The 20,632-nt window shown below is 41.3% G+C and overlaps 1 protein-coding gene across 1 annotated transcript in view; it reads right to left on the reverse strand.

Annotated features, from left to right (window-relative positions):
* TENM2 (teneurin transmembrane protein 2) overlaps nt 1-20,632 on the reverse strand; it is a 553,850-nt gene that overhangs the window by 18,767 nt on the left and 514,451 nt on the right. Inside the window, exons 16-24 of the mRNA XM_053956612.1 lie at nt 19,534-19,653; nt 17,339-17,600; nt 16,380-16,647; nt 15,085-15,228; nt 13,391-13,640; nt 10,422-10,442; nt 6,327-6,559; nt 4,712-4,866; nt 3,344-4,218 (exon numbers count right to left, since the gene is read on the reverse strand). Of these exons, the coding sequence (XP_053812587.1) occupies nt 3,344-4,218; nt 4,712-4,866; nt 6,327-6,559; nt 10,422-10,442; nt 13,391-13,640; nt 15,085-15,228; nt 16,380-16,647; nt 17,339-17,600; nt 19,534-19,653 (2,328 nt within the window). The remainder of the gene's footprint in view (nt 1-3,343; nt 4,219-4,711; nt 4,867-6,326; nt 6,560-10,421; nt 10,443-13,390; nt 13,641-15,084; nt 15,229-16,379; nt 16,648-17,338; nt 17,601-19,533; nt 19,654-20,632) is intronic.

The raw sequence follows: 20,632 nt of genomic DNA on the forward strand, positions 1-20,632 counted from the left end.
ACCTGGTGTCTTCTTCAGAAGCAGTCTCTACCTATTGCAGTCTGTGACACAGCACCAGCCTGGATGAATCAGGTCTGATAAGGCAACCTTTACATTTTCAAATGAGGTGGGCTCTGGGTACTCCCAAATTCATGAGCTTTTGTTACTGACTTCAGTTAGAGTAAGGCTTCATCTCAAGTTTTTCTACTAATAACATTACAAGGGCAAACAACCTTCCTTTATCCCAGTACCTTAAAAACCAACAAACAACAGCATCTCCCCACTGCTGCCTCACCAGCTCTTTGCTAACTGTGACCAAGACCCCCCTGCCAGCAGGCAAAGGTTTCCCAGGTGACAGAGGCACAAAGCTGGGGGCTGTCTCTGCCAGCCAGATGGCTCTGGGCTGCTCATGGCCACACCTACAGCTCAGCCTTGCCCGGACACAGCTGAGCACTCGGCACCTTCTCAGGTAGCTACAAACACCTGTGCATCCCTTCAGTGGGCTTGTGGCAGTGCCCCGAGGGCTGCTGTCCCAGTTTTTATGGCCAGCATCCCCGTCTCAGGTTTGAGTTGTGCTCCTGACAGCTCGTGGGCGGAGCAGCAAGGGCAGGGCCATATCCAGCACTGCAGAGAGGAGGAACAGCACCTTCTGACTCAACACAGAGCTGGGCAAGGCACAGATCCACACACATTTACGTACACCCCTGTCTTCTCTCCCTTTTAAAACTGATTCCAGAAAAAACTGCAGCATTCTCTCAGGATGCTCCCCAGACCGAGAGGAATACCACTGGGAGCTGCTTCAAAGATTGTGCTTCATGCCCAAGCCAAGCTTAAATTACCCCATGTGAGCCTGCTGGTAGCTGTTCTATTATTGAAGAGCCTTGGCTGCTCCTACTGCAAATGAGCTGCATGCACATGCACAGATGCTATCTATAGAATTCACATATGGAGTGTGCACACACAAACCAGCTTGTGTCTGCAACTCTGCATATGCACACCTAGATTAACTGTACAAATGTAATGCTGAGAGCATTTTCAGGGTGAAGTTTCAGATAAATGGGGGAATATACCCAATTAGATAACATGGCACTTCAGCACCTGGTTGATATAAATGCACTGACATAAATTTTTCATAAGAACTTTAGCTCTTGTAGTACTTTACCACTTAAAAGACCTCTGTTCTTTTCCAGTTCTGCTGCCATATTAACAATTTTGACTGCTGATTATGTCTGTATGAATGCATGAATGTATCTGCACAGAAAACTATTTTATTGTCCTTATAAACTCTCATTGGCTAAGTACTTCTTTCATCTTCAATTGATATTAAGTTGTAGCTACCAAAAAATTGCAGAATGATGAATACTGTATTTTCTCTTAGGATCTGTTTCAAAGAAAAAAGAGAAACCAGAAACCAGTACTGAGTGACTGTGAACTGTGATTGTTTAGGTTTGTATATTCAATTTAAATAATGTCTTTATGGTTCTCTAATCTGTGGGCTCTATGCTTATGAGAATGTATGTATAAATCTGGGAGAAATAAGTTATTTCTGCTGCCTCATCAAAGTTACTAATTATCTAAGACAGTACCTCAGGCTGTAATATTTAGATCTAAAGATGGTATTTAACTTCCACTGACCTGAGGCAAAGGTTGTGCATATTTTCTTATTTGATCTTGGAAAAAAAAATGCAGCACTATATACACATTAAATGATATTTTCAGCTGATCTCAGTAAGACATCAAAGCCCCTACCTTCTGCATTTCCTTAGGAATCATAATAGAATTTTTCTAATAAACCATGTTAACTTAGCACTTGGTGTGACTCTCTGACACCAGTTATACTAGTTTTGTAACCAGTAACTTTCTGATTACATTTTTTAATGTTTTATGGATTTTCATGTAGAGTTTTCAATTACTTTGCTATTTAGTTTTCTATAATTAATTTCTGGTGTTTTGAGAAATAGCTAATTTATATGACTGCATCTTGAGCTACCTATTGCGGAAAACACTCAACGAAGAAATCTTCCTAGCAGGGCATCCACATCTCATTGGCAATAATATGAATTTTTTTCTGTCTAGCCCACTGAGCTTTTATTTGAGCTTGTAATCATCAGGTAAAACCTTCATGTGGTCATGTAACTGAACAATTTCTGTAACGAATTTGTGGTAAAGAAATAACTTTTGCAAAATATGAAGGAAAAATGAGCCCCTCCGCAGGTGAAGCCCCAGGCTGGAGGAGAGGAGTGAGCGGTTGGGCATGCAGGGCCCCACGAGAGGGCACTGCTTTCCTTCCAACGGGAACCAGCTGCAGCATCCCTGCTGTGCAGGGCAGGCATTCCGAGCACACTGAGCACACCTCCTTCTATTCCTCCATTTCTTACGTTTTCTCTAAACAGAGGAAACAGGTGGCCAAGCTGAATGCATCGATAAACTAAGAGGTGTGCACTTTTGCTAGGCTGTGACTTGAAAATAAGCCTGCCAATTGAAATTAAATATAAAGCCTTATTCCTATTTTCTACTCACTGATTTGGGGAATGATATTTTTTAGTCATTAACTAATTCAGAGAAAATATATGGTATCAGACTTGCCATACTTAAATATATTTTTCAATATGTCATTTAGCTTCTCTTTTTAAAATTGTTTTGATCAAAAAATGGCAATGAGACTACTAAGGACAGGATAAATATTAATAAAAATTGGACTAGTTTCTGTAGATTTTTAATATACTTTTGAACCTCATCTCTTCAGATGAATTTCATTTAAAGAGGAAGTTCTGTCTATTTAATCTCTATGCTCATGAACACCAGTGTGCTTTTGGGTTATCTACAAATTATGGAAGTTACACCAGGGGTCTGATAGATAGCTGGGGATCTAATTTCCTCACTTGTCTCAGGAATGAACAATCATTGAAGTTAATCAACATTTTAACAACCATGAGTAATATATGAGGCTGAACAGAAAGAGAGATAATTTGAGTTCCAAAAGAAGCTGCAGCATGAGGGTTCCTAGAGAGAGGCAGCTCTGTGGGAGCTGCAGGGGGAGTGCTGGGCTACTCTGGCTGATCATGAACAGCAGCTTAACTAAGCTGGGGTTCTGGCCATGGCACACGGTCCTCTGTGCTGGGCAGGGGTGAGCTGCCCCAAACTCAAAACCCAGGCAGGGATTTAGGGGGATCAGCACCCACCCAAAGGACGCCATCACAAAGCCACTTAACCATTTCCAGCATCACCCTGGACTGAGGTGCAACGGCCTCACTCAAGTATCAGTGAAAAAACCTACAACAAATTGCAGCAGGGTCAGCCTAGGGCCTACTCACTACCATTTGAAAAATAAATGTATGCTTAATATAGCCAAAAACATTCTTACTCATAAAATGTTGTCCATCCTGTTTCATCACTCTTCGTTGCTAAGAGACCACTGTTTCCATTATATGTCATTAATCCGAGCTCCAGGGTCTGTGTTGAGACCAGCTTGAGTCCACCATTAGTGCCAACAGCCAGCGTGACAATCTGATTATCCGGCATCAGTAAGTGGCGGGGCATGCCGCTGGCGTCCCGGCGCACCTTCAAGGAGTTGCCGTTGTTGTCCATCACCTCCGTGACATCGTTATCGCTGCTATAGGTGAAATTGTACAAGTACTCCCCAGTAACGAGGCTCAGAGTGTACTGGTGAATCCCATCAGCATTGAAGACATACAGCTCCTGTTCTCCTGGAGATGCAGCTTCATATTGGTTAAAGGAATTAAGAACGGGCCTGTTTTTACTGACAGCCCTAATGCGGATATTTCCGAGATCAGCTATGTAGATGGTACCATCTGGGGCCACAGCTAAGGAAGATGGTGAATTTAAGATGGCATCAGTGGCATACCCATCATCCCCAGCATAGCAATTACAGTTGACATCATTTTTGCAATCACAGTCTGAAGCTGCCCCTGCAAGAAGGCATATTTCTCCATTGGTAGTTACCTGGCGTAGCCGATTAATTTTTTTTTCATCTGTCTCACTGATGTAAAGAACTCCTGTGTGTGAGATGGCAATGGCACTGGCTGATTCAAGTGCAGAATGAATAGCCAGTTTGCTAAGAGAGTAGTCTATACCAGGAACCTGGCAGTGCATGGGGCGTCCAGCAATAATGCTAACTTGATGGTTTTCTGTGATCCGTAAAATAACATTGTTCTCTAGGACATAAAGGGAGTTGTCCATGGGATTGACAGCGAGATCAGTAGGCCACTCCAGCCGTACCTATGAGTTGCACAAATTATTACTGTAAAACTCGAAACTGAAAAGTACACTCCTAGTGTTTAAAATTCCACGTGTAACAACAGCAATTAGTGAGGGGTTTATCAGTGTAAATCATGAAACCAAGTCATGAATGGCAACTATTTCAAACAATGATTTTGTTTTTCGGAAATATTAAAGCTACGTGCAGTTGTAACTTTGGCTAATTGTGTTTCTGTGCAAGAATGAATGCTACATTGTGGAAGCTCTACAATAATTACAGAAAAACAGGCAATTAAGACAATAACTCCCATTATCTCAACCTTATTTCTCTATAGTTGCATAAATAAACTGTGTTAGCCACAGTAAAAAGGATGGTTCACTCATTTCAGTAACAAATCAAATACGTTATCATCTTGTGCTGCATAATGTATTTCTTAAGTGGCCAGGCAGTCATCCAAAATAGATGCCCATCTCTTCTAAGGCAGAGAGGAAAATAAATGCAGTAAGAATCTACCTGGGTGACATCCATGCTGGAATCACAGCTGAGAGGTCGAACAGCAGTTAGGTCATTGGAGCCCAGCAGGGTTGATATAATTCCATTCTGATCCACTTTTCTAATCATAGTGGCATCAACAAAATACATGAGTCCATACTTATCCACTGCAATTCCTGCAGATATAAAACCCAGGCATCAGTGCAGCAGTGAGGCTCCTGCTTCAAGGCAGGCTTTGTCTTGCTTACAAGACGGTGAAATTTTTTCACTTCCCCTGCTCCTTCCTCCCCCATAACCTGAGCATAGGTCCTGGAACCCTCTGAAAACCCCTTGTTCTGCCAAAGAAATGGCATCAAGCAGGTTTATCCTTCAGGGCTTTAAAGAAAACTACAGAAATCCCCAAACATGCCAAAGACCCAGCAGAATGCGTCAGCTTATTGCTAGATTCAAACTCTCTGATATATTACATAAACCCAATTAAAAAATTATCCCCTCATTTTACTCAGAAATTTGAGGTATTGCTTTCTTCATCAGAAGAATCTAATGAGGATGAAGAATTTTTAAGAAATCTATCAAAATACCTCCAAAATTTTTTGAAAACTAAGAGGACATTGTATTATTTCTGGATTTTAAAAAATTATTTCACCTGTTGCAGTGCAAATACAGAAAGAACATCTGGCATTTCCAGATGAAGACACAGAGGTTGCCAGCCTATAAAAAAGGGAAGGCTCAATGCCTGTCACACTGTCACACTGTGAGTCCTCAGAGAGGGAAGGCACAGAATGGAAGGGTGCTCCCTCGGAGGAACAGACAGATGCTGCTGCCTGCTGGGAAGGAGGGCAGCCTTTTTCTCCTTTTCTGCTTTGATTTGGTGCACTGCCTTATCCATTTCTCAGGCTGAAAATAAAATATTGATCTAAAAAAAATTCTGTCCCCAAGTGGTTGTAGTGCTCATCCCACTGGGCAGCGAGAGAAGATAGAGCTTCATCTTTTTAATTTCTATGTGTTAACTGAAACTACTTCCTATACAAAGAAACAGGACTTTCCATTTCTGTGTACCTTTATGATCACCTAGTTATTTTCAGACACTGAAAAAACCCAAAGATGTTTGAAACACATGGCAATACACCTGATTAATTCATCCTTACAATTAAGATGAAACAATGGAGAAAAAAAAAAGCCTTAAAAAGAAACAGATCCCCAAATCTCTGTATCATCTTGAAAAAAAATTGTCAAAAATTAGAAACTGTAAAGGGCAAAAATCCTTTTATTTTTTTCTCTGACTCTGAAGAAAAAGGAGATACATGCAGGAAAAACTCAGAGAAAAGCCACAGCAAGCAATTTGTCTCCCCAAAGACAGCATCTCAAACAGTAATCAGTTTCCCCGTTCACACGCTTGCTTCTTGGAGTGAGTGGTACCCTGCTAATTTGTGTTCTGTTCTCCTTTTGCAGCACTCAGTGCCGGGGTAATAAAGTTTGCTTTAACTAAACAAAGCACGAACACTTGCCAATCCACTGTAATTAAAGCCCAGAATAAAAATCACCAAGCAAGGAGTGATTTAATTGCCAGATAATTATTTCCACATCCAGCCTAGCTGCACGCAGTCATTTTCTCCGGCTTCTTTTCCTCCTTTACCTCGCGGGCTCATTAGGGTTGCGTCCACTGCCTTCCCTCCATCCCCACATCTGGCTTCGTCAAAGGGCAGGCACTGCTCTCCTGTCCCTGCCACCACTTCAGAGTTACCAGCAAGGTCCTTGGTGCCCGTGAGGGACTTGACTTTGTATATCCGTCGGCTATTGGTGTCCGACACGTAGAGGGAGCCTGAAACAGGGTCCACGGCCAGATAGTATTTATGAGCAGGATTGTTGCTTTAGAGAAAAAGAAAGCATAAAACAGAAACAGCTGAGCAGTCTAGAAACTTCACAGGCTTTCAGAGCTTGGATACTCATCAGGCACAGAAAGATCTGGAAAGAAAGTCTGACACCTTCATATGGAGGTGAGGTCTGAAGGACCATCACCTGAGGACCTGACTTGATTAGGGCCTGGTCAGTGTTCAGAGGGATTGTAATTTTAAATCTCACTCATCCTTCTACACTGAACCTTGCACAGCAGAGCCCAATAAGCCAGAGCTGCACAGCAGTCTTTTCTCTTGATCTCTTTAGCCCTTTAGATCTGCTCCAGGTCAATTCTCTTCAGCTTATCTGTTTCCCTCCTCCTGCTACCTTGTTTAACTTCCTTTGGAAGCAGAAGTCATAGGAGTAGGATCAAAGAATCAGCTTCTGAGTTACTTAGATTACGCCACAAGATTTGTGAGGTCTTGTATAAATAGGAGGCAGAGGCATAACAAATTTATTTCTAAAGCAAATTTGTTCTCATTCATTCTTCTCAAGAATGTAATTTACAGCAGATGAAGTTGGTTATATAACTAGAACCAGAGACCCCAAGTGTCTGACTTTAACTCCAAACCTTCTGTTATTGAAAAACTGGTCCTCAGTTTGTGATTGGAATGGGCGCTCATATGGAAAGCTACTTCTCTTCTGAAATATATGTTTTTTGACAGCTTGTCACATTTTGGAACTACTTTAGCAAATCATCTGCAAATTGAGAAATGTCAATCTTTACAATATATATACATTCACACACACGGAACTGCAGTGCAGAAATATTTTCAAAATCTTGCCTGGCTAGTTTTACTCAGTTTATTTGGATTTTAAGCATGATGTGAATTTTCCAGCCTTTGGAGCCTATGGGTGAGCATAAATAAGGTCAATGGTGGTTTCAAAGCATAGAAGACAAATGAAGACGGGAAGAAAAAAAATGAAGGTTACTTACCAGTAACCAGAGATATTTGCCTCCAAATATCCACACTCCTAGTTTCAAGTGGCAAAAGTGCCCATCTCCAAGAGTGAGGATACACAGAGGTAAGCTATGATGGACATAAACCATTTCTTGAGCAGAATCGCTGAAACTATAATAAAGCCACTTTCGGCAGATGGATCCATCGGCACACCAAGGTAACTGTGGCCATGTGGTCATGACCAGAATTGGAGGAATGAGGAGGCCCCAAAATATCACTTTCTACAGTTATTTTCCTCTATGCCAGTCTTTGACATTCCATGGGTTTTAGGTCAATAATGGTTTGTTCTAAGACTGTAGAAAGTAGGAAGGAGATTGGTTGGATCGCAATTCAGTAGGCAGAGGCAATACCATCTGCTGAAGTCTAGGAGTGTAGAAATTAGAGATGAAGAAATACAATAAACAAAAAAAAATACTTGGCAGGTTTATTTCATGCATGGATCTCAGAGTACTTTAAAAAGATGGGTGTAGCACCCATTTTACAGAGGAGGAAACTGAGGCACAGAGAGGTTAAGTGGTGTAGACAAAGTTATGCAGGGAAACTAGTGACATGCTTGAGATTAGAGGACAATCTCATTATTCCCCAAGTTTGTCTCCTTATCTTCAGCAGCAGACTGCACCTCTTCACTACACCCTTACCACATTCCTTCTCATCCTCCAAAATAATGCTCAACCTTCTTTGCAACATAGAAAAATAGTTCTTTCCACTTCAGAGATTCCTCCAGTCTCTCAGGTATCTGAGCCATACAAACACCTGCACGTTTGTCATTGCTTCCAGACGCTGCTCTGTTCTCCCACCATGCTTTCCCCTTACACTGAACACACTCTGCTGTGGCACTGGCCTTGTGCTGTACTTCACAAACACAGCCCGACTTAGCTCAAGGCTGCCCTGCAGCTGGTGCCTTTTGCATGGCCCTTCTGAAACAAGGCACATCCCCACCCTGGCCAAACGGGCACCTGAGGCAGGCACAGACAGGAGCTGGGCACAGACAGGAGCTGGGCACAGACACTGCTACTTGCAGCTGGAAGTGAGGATCCTGCTGGACTCAGTGGTGAGGGCTGCTCACACGGTGCCCAGGGAACAGCTGCCACCCTGCAGGAATGGAAGGGTCTCTCTTGTTTTCACACGTGGTTTTGCCAGCCTGTGCCCACCCCTGCCTCCCTTCTGCCCTCAGCCAGCCCTAGGGTGTGCCCTGCTGCTACCAGGATGGGATAAGACATGAGTCAGGGTAAAGAGCAATGGCAGAACACGGGATATTTCCCTCTCCTCTCCTGCAGTCATGGTGCATCCATGGAGCTCACCCTGCCTTTATCCTCTGGGGTCTCCCCAGGGCAGTTGTGCCAGGAGGTCAGTCACAAGCTCGGTTCCAGATCAGAGAGCAGCTCACTGGAGCTGCAGACCTGTTCCATACTCCTGCCCTCTTTCCTGAACTAGGTCAGGGAACAGATAGTGGAAAACTCTAAGCAAATTTTTGAGGGAATTTGACAGAAAATGACTGCTGGAAGGTAACAGGCACTCACTGTGCTCCCAAAGAATCGATGAGACTATTACCTCAAACAGGGATTTGTTTTATAAATGAGTACTCAATATTTCTCAAACTGGCACCCAAGCAATTAAAGACCTCTGCCTTTCTTTTCTCTGCACCATTGCAATCTTTCACTTGAATTATAGGAGGCCACGGATTGTAACTTGTTTTAAAAGATTTTCCATGGCATTCAGTGTTGCTCAGAGGCCTCTGCCAATAATGTCTGTGCCTCCAGCCCCCGAGTGAATGTGTGGTCACCACCATCTGCAGCCTCACTCTGCTCTCTGAGGGAGCCTGGGGCCTGGCAGCAAGAGCAGCTCATTCTCCCTGTTCTTCTCACAGGTGCATCAAATTCTTGCTCAAGAGCAGCTTTTCTTTAAGTTTAACCAAAAGAGAAGCTGTCCAGAGCAAGTCTCTAAGCAGATGGAAAATGAACTAGGCTTAGTTGAAGCAATGAGGAGCCTCCAGCATCACCAATAATCATTAGCAAATTGTAAATGAATTTACCCAGATAAGAATAGTTAGGGCATAGTGTTACTATGCCAAAACATATTTTAAGGGGAAATGATCCTGTTTAGTCCAGACCATCTATTGCATCAACTTGTATCACAAAAATGGAAAGTATGGTTTTAAAAGGGAAATGCACAGGACACTATGAAACAGTTCACAAGAGCTCTTCTTGTTCTTGCCCTTGATTTTCTCCAGGGTGAACATCCTCCCTGTCCCAGGTGTGACATGAAAGGAGGCACAAGTGTTTCCTATGCTGCAGCCATCCAGAAGACCTAGTGCTCTCCTCCTGACATCCAGGAGGGTTATGCCTCCCTCCTGAATCTCACAGTGACTGCTTCTAGTGGTTGCACACAGCCAGCCCCACAGGTTGGCTATTAAATGTGTTTGACAAAAGAAATATAAACTAAATTATGGCAAAACACAGTGGGTTCAGAAAATCATTAATGACCAGAAAATTAGTATTTGACCTATATGCAGTCATTAGTGCTTTTGTGAACCTTTCTGGCATTTGTGAAAATGCTGTTGTAGTTTACCTTGACCATTTAGACCAATTATAGACAGCAGGGAGAGGTGTTTATCTAGAAGTTAGCTTGGGGTTCATTATACTTGCATTCTACTAGAAATTTCTAATTACTGTCAGGACTTATTGGCTGCTTTTTGACTGCATTTTGTAATTGCTAATGCTTATCATATTCATAACACACAATTAGCACATAAAAATGTTTCTATATATGGTACATGAAGAACATAACATTACACAAGAAGCACAACACAAAAAGCAAACACAATGAAGCAAACAAACCATATCAAATTATATGGGAAAGAGCTCATGTCTTACCTATGTTTAAACTCTTTATTTCTTTATAGAAAGGGAACAGAAGAAAAAAGAACAAACAGTTAGCTGAAGAATAGATGGTAAAGCAAACATAGTATTTGTTTTATTTTACAAAAGGACACAGGAGAAGATATCTCTTTTCAGCACTAGCCTTAGCTTAGTTTACAGATGAAGAGTGGCTGGGAGGGATAGAGCTGCAAGCTAATTCCCTACAGGATACCCCTGCCCCCACCCCCCTCCCCTCATATTTAGGAAACTTTCTGAACCACTGAAAGAATTTTCACATGGAAATGTGAGTAGCTTGGGGGCTAGAAGTGAGAGAAGCTGGCAGTTTTCTGAATACAGAACTGGGCATGGGGAAGCACTGGTTTTGGATATTTTCTGCCAGCTGAAGGCGACCTCTTTAATAAAAATAGTTTTCCAACAGGCTATTTCAGACAAATTTTTACGATGCAGTTTGTTTTTCTCTCCTCCTAGTCTCTAAAATAATTGCTTAAAGCAAGTTTGGATGCTCCTTGGTATCTGTTTAAACCTATCCAAGCCAATGATAGGGTAAAAAAGCCCCTTCTAAGTGAGCAGTAAGGGACTGTGCAATGGGAGATAAACAGCATTAACTGATCCACAGCTTACTGCCCAGACACAGAGCCCAAGGAAAAGTGCTCTCTACTTCCCACAAGAAAATGAACACATTCTCCACTCACACAGCACTTCACTGTGTTGATATAATTTCCATTTAGGAATATGCACTGAACAGAGCAAGGAGGTTTGTGACTCCTGAGCTGCAGCACTCCAGGCACAGCCCCCAGCTTGTAGCCCCAGTGTAAAGCCCCAGGTGCAACCCTGGAGTCCAAGTTCCTGCTGGCCATTCCAACCAGGCACCTTCTCAAAGGCCAGTGTGAAGGAAATATGCACACTGGGATATTCTGACATACAAAGGCACTCAAGATCTATAGGGGCTTATGTGAAACCAAAATGACATCAGCTGTGAAATCTAAACAAAGCCATGTATTTGGTTTGTAGTACTTGTGGATGTACTGGTTGCAACATAATCCAAACTACTTGACAGGAGCTGAAGACTCTGCTCTCATTCACACTTAAATGGCTCAAATCTTCAAACTCTTACCCATGTAACTCATGCAGATTTCAAGATGAGCAATGAATCACAATTACTGCTGGAATGGACCTTAATTCCCTTTAGAGGAACGGGGGGTAAAAGACATCATAATATAATCCTAGTCTGGAAATCCTAAAAATCTGTATGTCAAGTCCTTTGCAGCTGTCCAACAGCACTCACAATGCATCAGCTTCACTGTTAATTGCTTCTAGTTATAACAGAAGCTAAGGAAACTATGCTATGGAAAACAGACTTTTATAAATGAGGAAGTGGACAACAGCAGATAAAAATCCATCTCTATTTCTTTACTGATGTCCTTCCCAATTTTCCCTCACATGATGAAAACCCAAGTTCCCTCTCAATCTCTCTCACAGAGAGAGAAAGAAAAGTACTCACACTAATACTGTTGTAAATTTTGAGGCAACATTTTCAAACATAAGGTGGGCTAGGAAACGGTCACTGGCTGATAATGGTAAGTGAGGTGCATAAAAATGCATTATAAGAGATATCATAATCTGAAAATGTTTCTCCTCACCTATAAAGCTGTAGTCCTATTTATTATAAAGCTAAAAAGATCTGAACAACTTAGAGAAAAATAATTAGCATATTCTGTATAATGCAGAGTTATAGTGCATATTGATATAAATATTTATAGCAGGTCACACTTCCATGCCAGCTACCTTCTGTGGTTTAAACTGAGCTGCTAGCAGAAAGCACTGGATGATCCATGACTAAAAAAAAAAAAAAAATATAATGAGGCAGCCTGATGGTGTATGAGGTAGGTGTCAGAGAGTGATTTCAGAGTTGAATTGGCCTGAATCAGATCTCTTTTCTTTTATATAGAATCAGAGTTCACAATAGTGACATCAACAGAATGACATGAATGGAAGAGAGGTGTAAAATAGAGCTAGGCCTCCTATTCTTTATCAGTCCAATCATTTTGCACTTTTTCCCACTAATTAAAAACTAAATGTGAAAGCAGAGGAATTGGTTATTGGTCATATCATTAAATAAAGACTTGTGACCTAAATTCACTCAATGTACTTTGCAGTTATATCCAATTTCCAGGAGCACCAATGCTACTGCCTGAGTGGGCTCCAGGAGGGGCAGCAGACAGCCAGGGCACGCTATTTTTCCTTCTTTTTCTGCAAATACTCAGCAGTGCTGTAAGTATAAGGTCCAGTTACATGAGTGAGGGTTTGAAGCAATAGCTCTTGCCTCTCCTGGAAAAATGAAAAAAGGAGATGGAACAGAAATGGGTGAAGTGGTACATTCTACACTCATGCCTTCCCTATTAAGTGATCAAATCTTAAGGCTGGAGCAGGGCATGGGACAGGGGGAAAGAGTTAAAATCTTAAACAAGATTTCTGATGATGCAAAATGAATCTGTATGTCAACCTGAATTGCACTTGTCAACCTACAGAAACAGACTCACAAGCATGGAGAAGAAATGTGAAAGTGGATCTCAAAACCACTGGCAGGAGAAACTTCCCTCTGACCTCATGAGATTGTTACCCCTTTGCCTGTCACTGTGGCTCAGTACCTAAGGGCAGTCAATTCTAGACTTTTCAAACAAAACTAAAAGATGCACTGAGGGAGGACTGAATCAGTGATTACTAATGAGACAGAAAGAGATGATTTGTACTTTCTGTGCAAGTTAATTTCTGCTCTTAAGTCCTTCACCTTAGTCACTGCTCGGGTAAGTTACAGACTTTGAACTATGCATTTCTGTGCCCCATTTCTCCACTGGAATTTAAATAGGTTGAAAGTGACAATGTTTTTCAAAATTATAAGAAGTAATGGTAAAGGCTGATTTGAGCACAGGCTCCAGAAGCGAAGTGCTGAGGTGAAGCCTTACCTCAGCTCCAGTATGCTCGTGACATTCCTGGAGGGGAAGATACGCCGGATATAGTTAAAATCCCCAACAAAGAGACTTCCATCAATACCCACTGCCAGTGCTACAGGGGCCAAGAGCTTATTTCCTTCTGCCAGACCATTGCAGCTCGGACAGGATATGCTTCTGCGGCGCCCGTTCCCCATAATGCTGGTTATCACAGCCGGCTGCTGAGTGAGAAACTGATTTTCTCCGTTGCCTTTGTGCAATATACCTAAGGACAGAGAGGAGAAGAAGTGGTTATTACCACTATTCATTGCAGGGGACTTGAGGCTGTTTTCTTTTCAACAGCTGCTTTTAGGGGCTGTACATTGAAATGACTGGCGTTTGGTTTTTCAATGGTGCAAAAAGAGCAGAGGCATTTTGTAGTAGTAAAAATAAAGGTTTAATGAAGATTCAGTGTTAATACCCACACACATACACATCCACAGACCCAAACCTACACTCAGAGTCCTTTGGTATTCATTATGAAAGAAAACCCTGCCACACAGCTCAGGCCTGGGACTGTGGCTTAGATGGTTTCTGAGTGGGTGGAGAAGAGCAGTTCCTTATTTGTGTCTCACTCCTGTATCATGTTTTGTTTGGAATTCTGTGCCAACCTTACTGTTCTCTTTCCACCTCTCAGTCTTTCACACATTTTTAATGGAAAATGAAAAAAAATGATAGCTCAGAAAATGAAAAGATAGAAAGATCAAACTCCCAGAAGGGCTGCTAAGGATCAGTGATAAAAGGCAAGAGGGAAGCTGGTGGTACAGATCTCTAATAGACTTCAAGAAAATACCTTCAAGATAGGATTTATCTTCAAAATATATGTTCAAAGAGCAGAGCCCTGCTCCAAGAAGGGAGTGGATTTTCTGACAGTGTGACCATATCCTGTGTCATCAAAAACTGTGGAAATCTGGCTGGAAACTTTCAGCCTCATGTTCTTGTGGAAATGAAGTTGCATGACCCTAACATAACTGGATCCCCACTGGTGGCAACACTCTCTATTGGCATGGACTACCCAAATGTGGATCCACTGCCCAGCACTGGAAGTGAGTTCAAATAACCTGATCTTGCCAATTCTGAACAATACTTCAGATTTATTAAGCAAAAATACATTTTGTTATTTGGAAACGATCAGCAGGAAGGCTGCAAACAACACTTTGCAAGGAACAAATAAAATGTATGCTGAGCATTCAGCTCCCAAAGAGTTGTTGGTAAAATACAAAGAAAATTCAGCTTAGGATATGGGAAGACAAAAAAAAAAGTGAGGAAAAAACAAACAGATGACTAATGAGAAAGACAAAGGAGACTCAGTATCTTGTCACAGACTCCTACTCCTTGTAAGCTCCATCTCAGGTTAGGGGGAAAAGGAACCAGGAACAAATGTGCCTAACATGAGAAAAACAGGGAAGACAGAAAGATATTACAGGGGAACAAACAAAAAAACAGAAGAGAGGATAAAGATTAGGACTTCAAGCAATTCAGCCTGTGCAGAACAGTAAAAAATGTGCTGAATTTCTACAAAAATTTTCTGACAACTGCAATATGCCTCATACCTTACTGAACTAAAGATGAAATTAAAAGAGTGGAGAAATAGCATTTTTGGAAGTGTAAGTATAATGCAAATGAAAACTCCCTGTAGGACAGCAAACACATGGAATGAGCTAACTCACCACTCTTGACATTAAGTACATGATGTTTATCCAGAGACCATCCTCCTAAGTTTGAGGGATCCAGTTCAAATCCTTGCAGCAGTGCTGTCCTCTTCTCCCATAAAATGAGACTGGGGCAAGTCTCATATTCAAACCCCACAGACACTGAAATGAAATAAAATCTAATATACTTGCTGAACAAACACTGAATTATATGTCCAGAGCACATTCAAGTCATCAAGTATTCAAGTCCCCCAGCCCCCTCAAGAAGATGGAGTGATTATATTCCTCACTTTTATTCTACAATATTATATTCAGATCTTTGACTAGACACAAATTTGAAACTTCATTCACATGTACTCTGCAGAGATCTGATCACTTCTATTTTAATAGCTCACACTGGGAAGTGATGGGTTTGCTGAGAGGAGAGTGAGAAATAAAATTTTTAAAATATAGTAAAATTATATTAAATAATTAAAAATATCAGATAGCAGGATAAGATAAATTCTTAATTTGTCAGATGTTCACAGCATTTATTTAGCATATTCATTTTACATACCATATACCAAAGGGCAGTGAAAACTTCATATGCATTTAAGCACAATTATACTGTAAGCATTACACAGGAAAGCAATATCCCAGCAATATAATAAGAAAGAAAAGCTATAGCAAAGAAGAATTTAGAAAATATAGAAAATAATTGATATTAAAAAAAAAAGCTGCTCTTTCCACACTGGCACAGCTCTGATGCTCATTTTTAACACTGTTGTATTAAAATTATTCAGACAGTCAATGAAAACTGAAAAATATTATGATGATCACTCTTCTTCCCACCCACTAGAACCAAGCTAACTAAAAATAGCTGTAGAACTACATGACTGAACAGCATTAGAGGAACAGCATTTCATTTCAAATGTGTTATACCACAAGAGACTACAATAAGGGTATGTGTGAAAACTCAAATGCACTGCAGACTGCCAGCCAGTCCAGCATGAGGATCCTTTTATAAGTAAAGAAAATAAAACTGTAATGATGGATTAGGTTTCACCTAAGGTCCTGTGGCCAGTTTTTCCTATTACCTGGTCTAAACTTTCTAAGTCAGGTACTGAGCAGGAAACCCAGGCACACTGATGGAGTTTAGACCCTCTGAATATGATCTTGAATGTAGAAAAGAACCGTAATACAAAGATAAATTGTGTCAGGGAGACAAGAACTGTTCAGTCTACATGAGATGTCCATAAGGAAGTTTACAGTTTTCTTATTTAGAATTATAGGTGTTACTTGGAAAGTTTTGGAGCTTGTATATGCAGACTTACCTACAGCATCTGACAACCCAAAAACCTTCTGACCATAGGCATCTGTTTTGTCCCAGATAAATGTATATGCCAAGTTGGGAGATGCCTGAAATGATTTTTGGAACAAATGCCCTTCTACTGCTACCATCAAATGAACTTTGATCAGATTCAGTGGCACAAGTGTTTGAGTCATGATGATCTTCAGTAAGGATTTGTATCCAGCAGTGCGGGAACTCAAGTAGCTGAGCTTTATACTAGAGCCAGGGATCTCAATTTCTTCATGAAGAACCTGGGAAGGAAAGAGATCAAACACTTTACATTAATGATTTTTATTTAATCTATCACCTTATGTATTCTTATGAACTTATGTCTTTTACTGGGAGTGGATTTCCTCAAACCAACACAGTTCAGCTGACATTTCTGACAAAAAATTATTTGGTGTCTGTGTATGCATCTTTTTAAGAGCCCACTGCTGGCAAAAGGGCAAATAAGCACAAACATTTTTACTGCAAGCTATATGCAAGGGAAACATAAGAAATATCATAGGAACCCACAACTTCCACTAACAGTATAAAGCCTAACTGAATACAGCAGTGAAAAAATAGCACCAATAGAGTTTGCTTTTGTCCTAAGTAAGAAATAAGGAAACAGTCTGTGGTCAGCAGCACATGCCAAGCCTTTGCAAAATTCTCTTGAAACACCTAAGCTGTCAACTGAAATACACAGATATACTCGATATGTTGTATGATAATGGGAGAGTGCAAGGTGATCAAAGATAAATGTGTCTGGGTGACAGTGACATAAACCTGGGATATCTCCTACAGCCCTCATTAGAAAACCTGGTACCTGCCAGAACGAATGCAGCTCTGCAGAGACAATTGCTGTAGCAATTGCAGGGGACACACGGTGGCCCTGTGCTCAGGTCAGAACTGTCACCTGAGCACTGATTTCTCTACCCTGTTCACTCACGCTGTTCTTACCTGGGTTTCTGGCACAATGGGATTGCGGCTGGGAGCGTCACTAAAGAAAGTTGAAAGTGGTGATGAAATGATGACTGGGTCAGGACGGACAAACCCGCTGAGATCACAGCTGGGAATGGAGTTCTCCTCTGTCTTCATCACAAGTGTGTCCATGGCATAGAAGCTGTTCCACGGCAGCCACACTGTCCTTTCCTGGCTCATAAACGGGGCCCGTTCAAAGTGCAGCGTCAGGGATGCTCCACCATTTGCAACCAAGTCAAACCTAGAAAAGTGTGGCCTTTAGAAGTGACAAGACTGAGTAATTCCAGTAATCACATTCCTGGCTAATGGCATAGAGGCATACCAACAGTGATGGGTATTAGTCTGGTTTTGGCTGGGATAGAGTTAATTTTCTTCCTAGTAGCTAGTGGAGTGCTGAGTTTTGGATTCAGGATGAGAATAATGTTGATAACAGAGGGATGCTTTTATTATAGCAGAGCAGTGCCTACACAGAGTCAGGGCCTTTCCTCCTCCTCATCCCATCCCACCAGGGAGCAGAATGGGAGCTAGGAGGGGACACAGCTGGGAGAACTGACCCCAACTGAACTGAGGGATATCCCATATCATACAGTGCTACTGTCATTATATAAACTAGGGGAAAAGCTGCTGAGAACCTGGCTGGGAATTAATTTATCTTTCTGTTATTTTCCTTTTTATTACAGTTTTTATAATTATTATTCCAGTTATTAAACTGTTTTCTCAATGCCAGATTTTTCTTACTTTTACCTTTGTGATTCTCTCCCCACACCACTGGAGGTGGGGAGAGTGAGCAGACCATGATTATGTTTTAAATGTCATGGTTCAAATGATCAATAATGGGATGTGAACCTCTGGCAACTAAACAGCTGAAAACCAGCCACGACAAGCAATGACTTGAAGTCACTTGGATAAAGCTCATTATAACTTCTGTATTAAATAATTTAAAAATACCCAACAAACAAACCACCACCTTTATTATTAGAAGTCACCTTTATATAGAAACAGCAGAGAAGCCAAGTGCATTCTGAGCAGACTGAATTATCCCTTTCCTGAAAGATCCTGTCCATCAAACATAGAATGGGACACATGGCAGTAAGAGAACAGTAACGAGAAGTGTTCTACAAGTAAGAATTCCTGTCCCTAAGATAACTGATCTATCATTTTTCAGAGAAATTAGGTGTTTACTTTTAACCCCCTACACAATCACAGCAGTAATGTGATGCTGTACAGGCATTTGAAACCTGGCTTAAAGGAGAAATGCTTCCAGGTTGTTCTGACAACAGAAACAGGTATCAGCTGTTCTGTGTAAATGCTGGCAACGTAACAAATTACTCAATGATGTCAATAATCTATGCAGATTTAAATATCGTTCAGCTCACCATTTACTGCAATTTTAAACCACTGAAATCAGCGTTATACTTTTATTATAATAGATTAATATTCTGGAAATGATGGAACTTAAATACTCCCTATAGTTCAGTTGACTCCTATTAATTTTATCAATTCTATTGTTTTTATGCAAGATCAAGATAAAATGGCAAATATTTACAATGACTGTGTCAGATAAACTGTTTTAGGTACGACAGCCAGTAAACCAGATAAACCACGACACACTGACTTTTGTTTATCTGAATTTGTGTGCATTTCAAATAAGCTGATACAAGGGGGCAAAAGCACTTTTTTGCACAGCAGGAAATTGTCTAAATATATTCAATTAGAATCTTTTGATTACATTCTACCCTGAAGAAACTCAAAAGAGAGTGTATCTTCAAAAGCAAAGAGAAGCAGAAGGGAAATTTTAACAAAATATACTATTCTATAATGATGCTTTTTTTTTTTCCTAGAACTGTTAGTCTGCTCTGCATTTTAAAATAAAATATTTCTTGTCTCAGCTGGATATTGCTGCAGCCCACAAATGTTTTCATAGATACAGAGCAATTTATTTGAAAGGAGTCTGCCTGCTAACACGTCATTATCAGAAGTCAGCCTGCTCGTATTTACATGCAGTTAGTATTCAAAATGCCGTGTGAAAAATTACTTTTGTGTTTACTTAATAGCTCTTTGCCCTGGGAGGCAGGCAATGCCTGGTACCACATGGTTCCATTAGATCACACCATCTGTTAATCAGCAAAGACACTCCACAGCACTCAGGGGCTCAGTGGAGCAGGGACACTCACGTGCCATCCTGGCGAGTGATGGTGTAGCCGTACTTTGGATACTTGACAAACGACACGTTGACCCCAACTAGAGGAGTCCCATCTGTAGTCACCACTTGGCCTCTTATGAGAGACACAAGACTGAAAAAGAAAGAGAATTAAAGGTATTAAAGCTAATTACAAAAGGAGGTTATGTAATTTATAAGTAAAGTAGTGGAACACCTGTACCTAATTTACTCTAAATACAATTTACTCCAAAAGTTTTCAGAATTCTGAGGGACCACAATATTGCCCAGCTCCCTCTGTACACCTAAATCAAGAAAATGCTTGCTTATGCAGTGAGAAGAGTACACAGAATGGCAGTCAGTGCTTTTCTTGCCTAACAGGGTTTGCCTCATTGTCTAACTAGGCTTTGCAGAGTACAAAGCTCCCTCCCATTCGGCCAGGCCAAAGCTGTGCCCCTGCAGCCACACTGAAACTCCAAAACCTCCCTGCAGGGTACAGTACCATTCCCGTGGGTGCTAACACACTTGACAAACACAGAGCAATGCCACATCTCTGTTCTGTATGACCAATTCTTCACGTCAAGGTTCAAATTCCCTCATCTTAGGGAATGACTGATGTCTGTACACTGCATTCCAGCCTGGTTTGGAACTCTTGCTTGCACTTCGCCAAGAGCAGGATTTGGTTTAAAGTCCAGCTTTATGCACAGGCAAGACAAATAATTTCTTTGGCCAGCAGGATAAGCAGCTTTGTTTAACCTAAGGGAGATGAAGATGAGCTATTCCTCTAAGAGACACAGTCAGTTTTTTCTCTTTGGCAAGTGCTCTGCTGCTGCTAAGTGCACAGCGGGCACAAAGTGCTGCTGCTCCCAGCTGGAGAGGAGTTTCCAGCCCCTGGCTCCTTTCCCTTCCATCTTCCCTGAACCCTGAAAGAAGCAGACTGGGGAGGGGAAGCTGTTTGGTAAAAGGGCAATGGAAAAGGAAAAGCTCTTTGTAGATGGCTTCCATTGCTACACTGGACATGTGAAAACTGGAGAAGGTGAAAACAGGGAGAAAGTGAAGTCCTCTTAACCCGTGATCTCAGGGATTGTAAAATTGCACTTTGCTGTAGTCATGGG

The sequence above is a fragment of the Vidua chalybeata genome, chromosome 15 (assembly GCF_026979565.1).
Source record: "Vidua chalybeata isolate OUT-0048 chromosome 15, bVidCha1 merged haplotype, whole genome shotgun sequence".
Classification (NCBI taxonomy): Eukaryota; Metazoa; Chordata; class Aves; order Passeriformes; family Viduidae; genus Vidua; species Vidua chalybeata.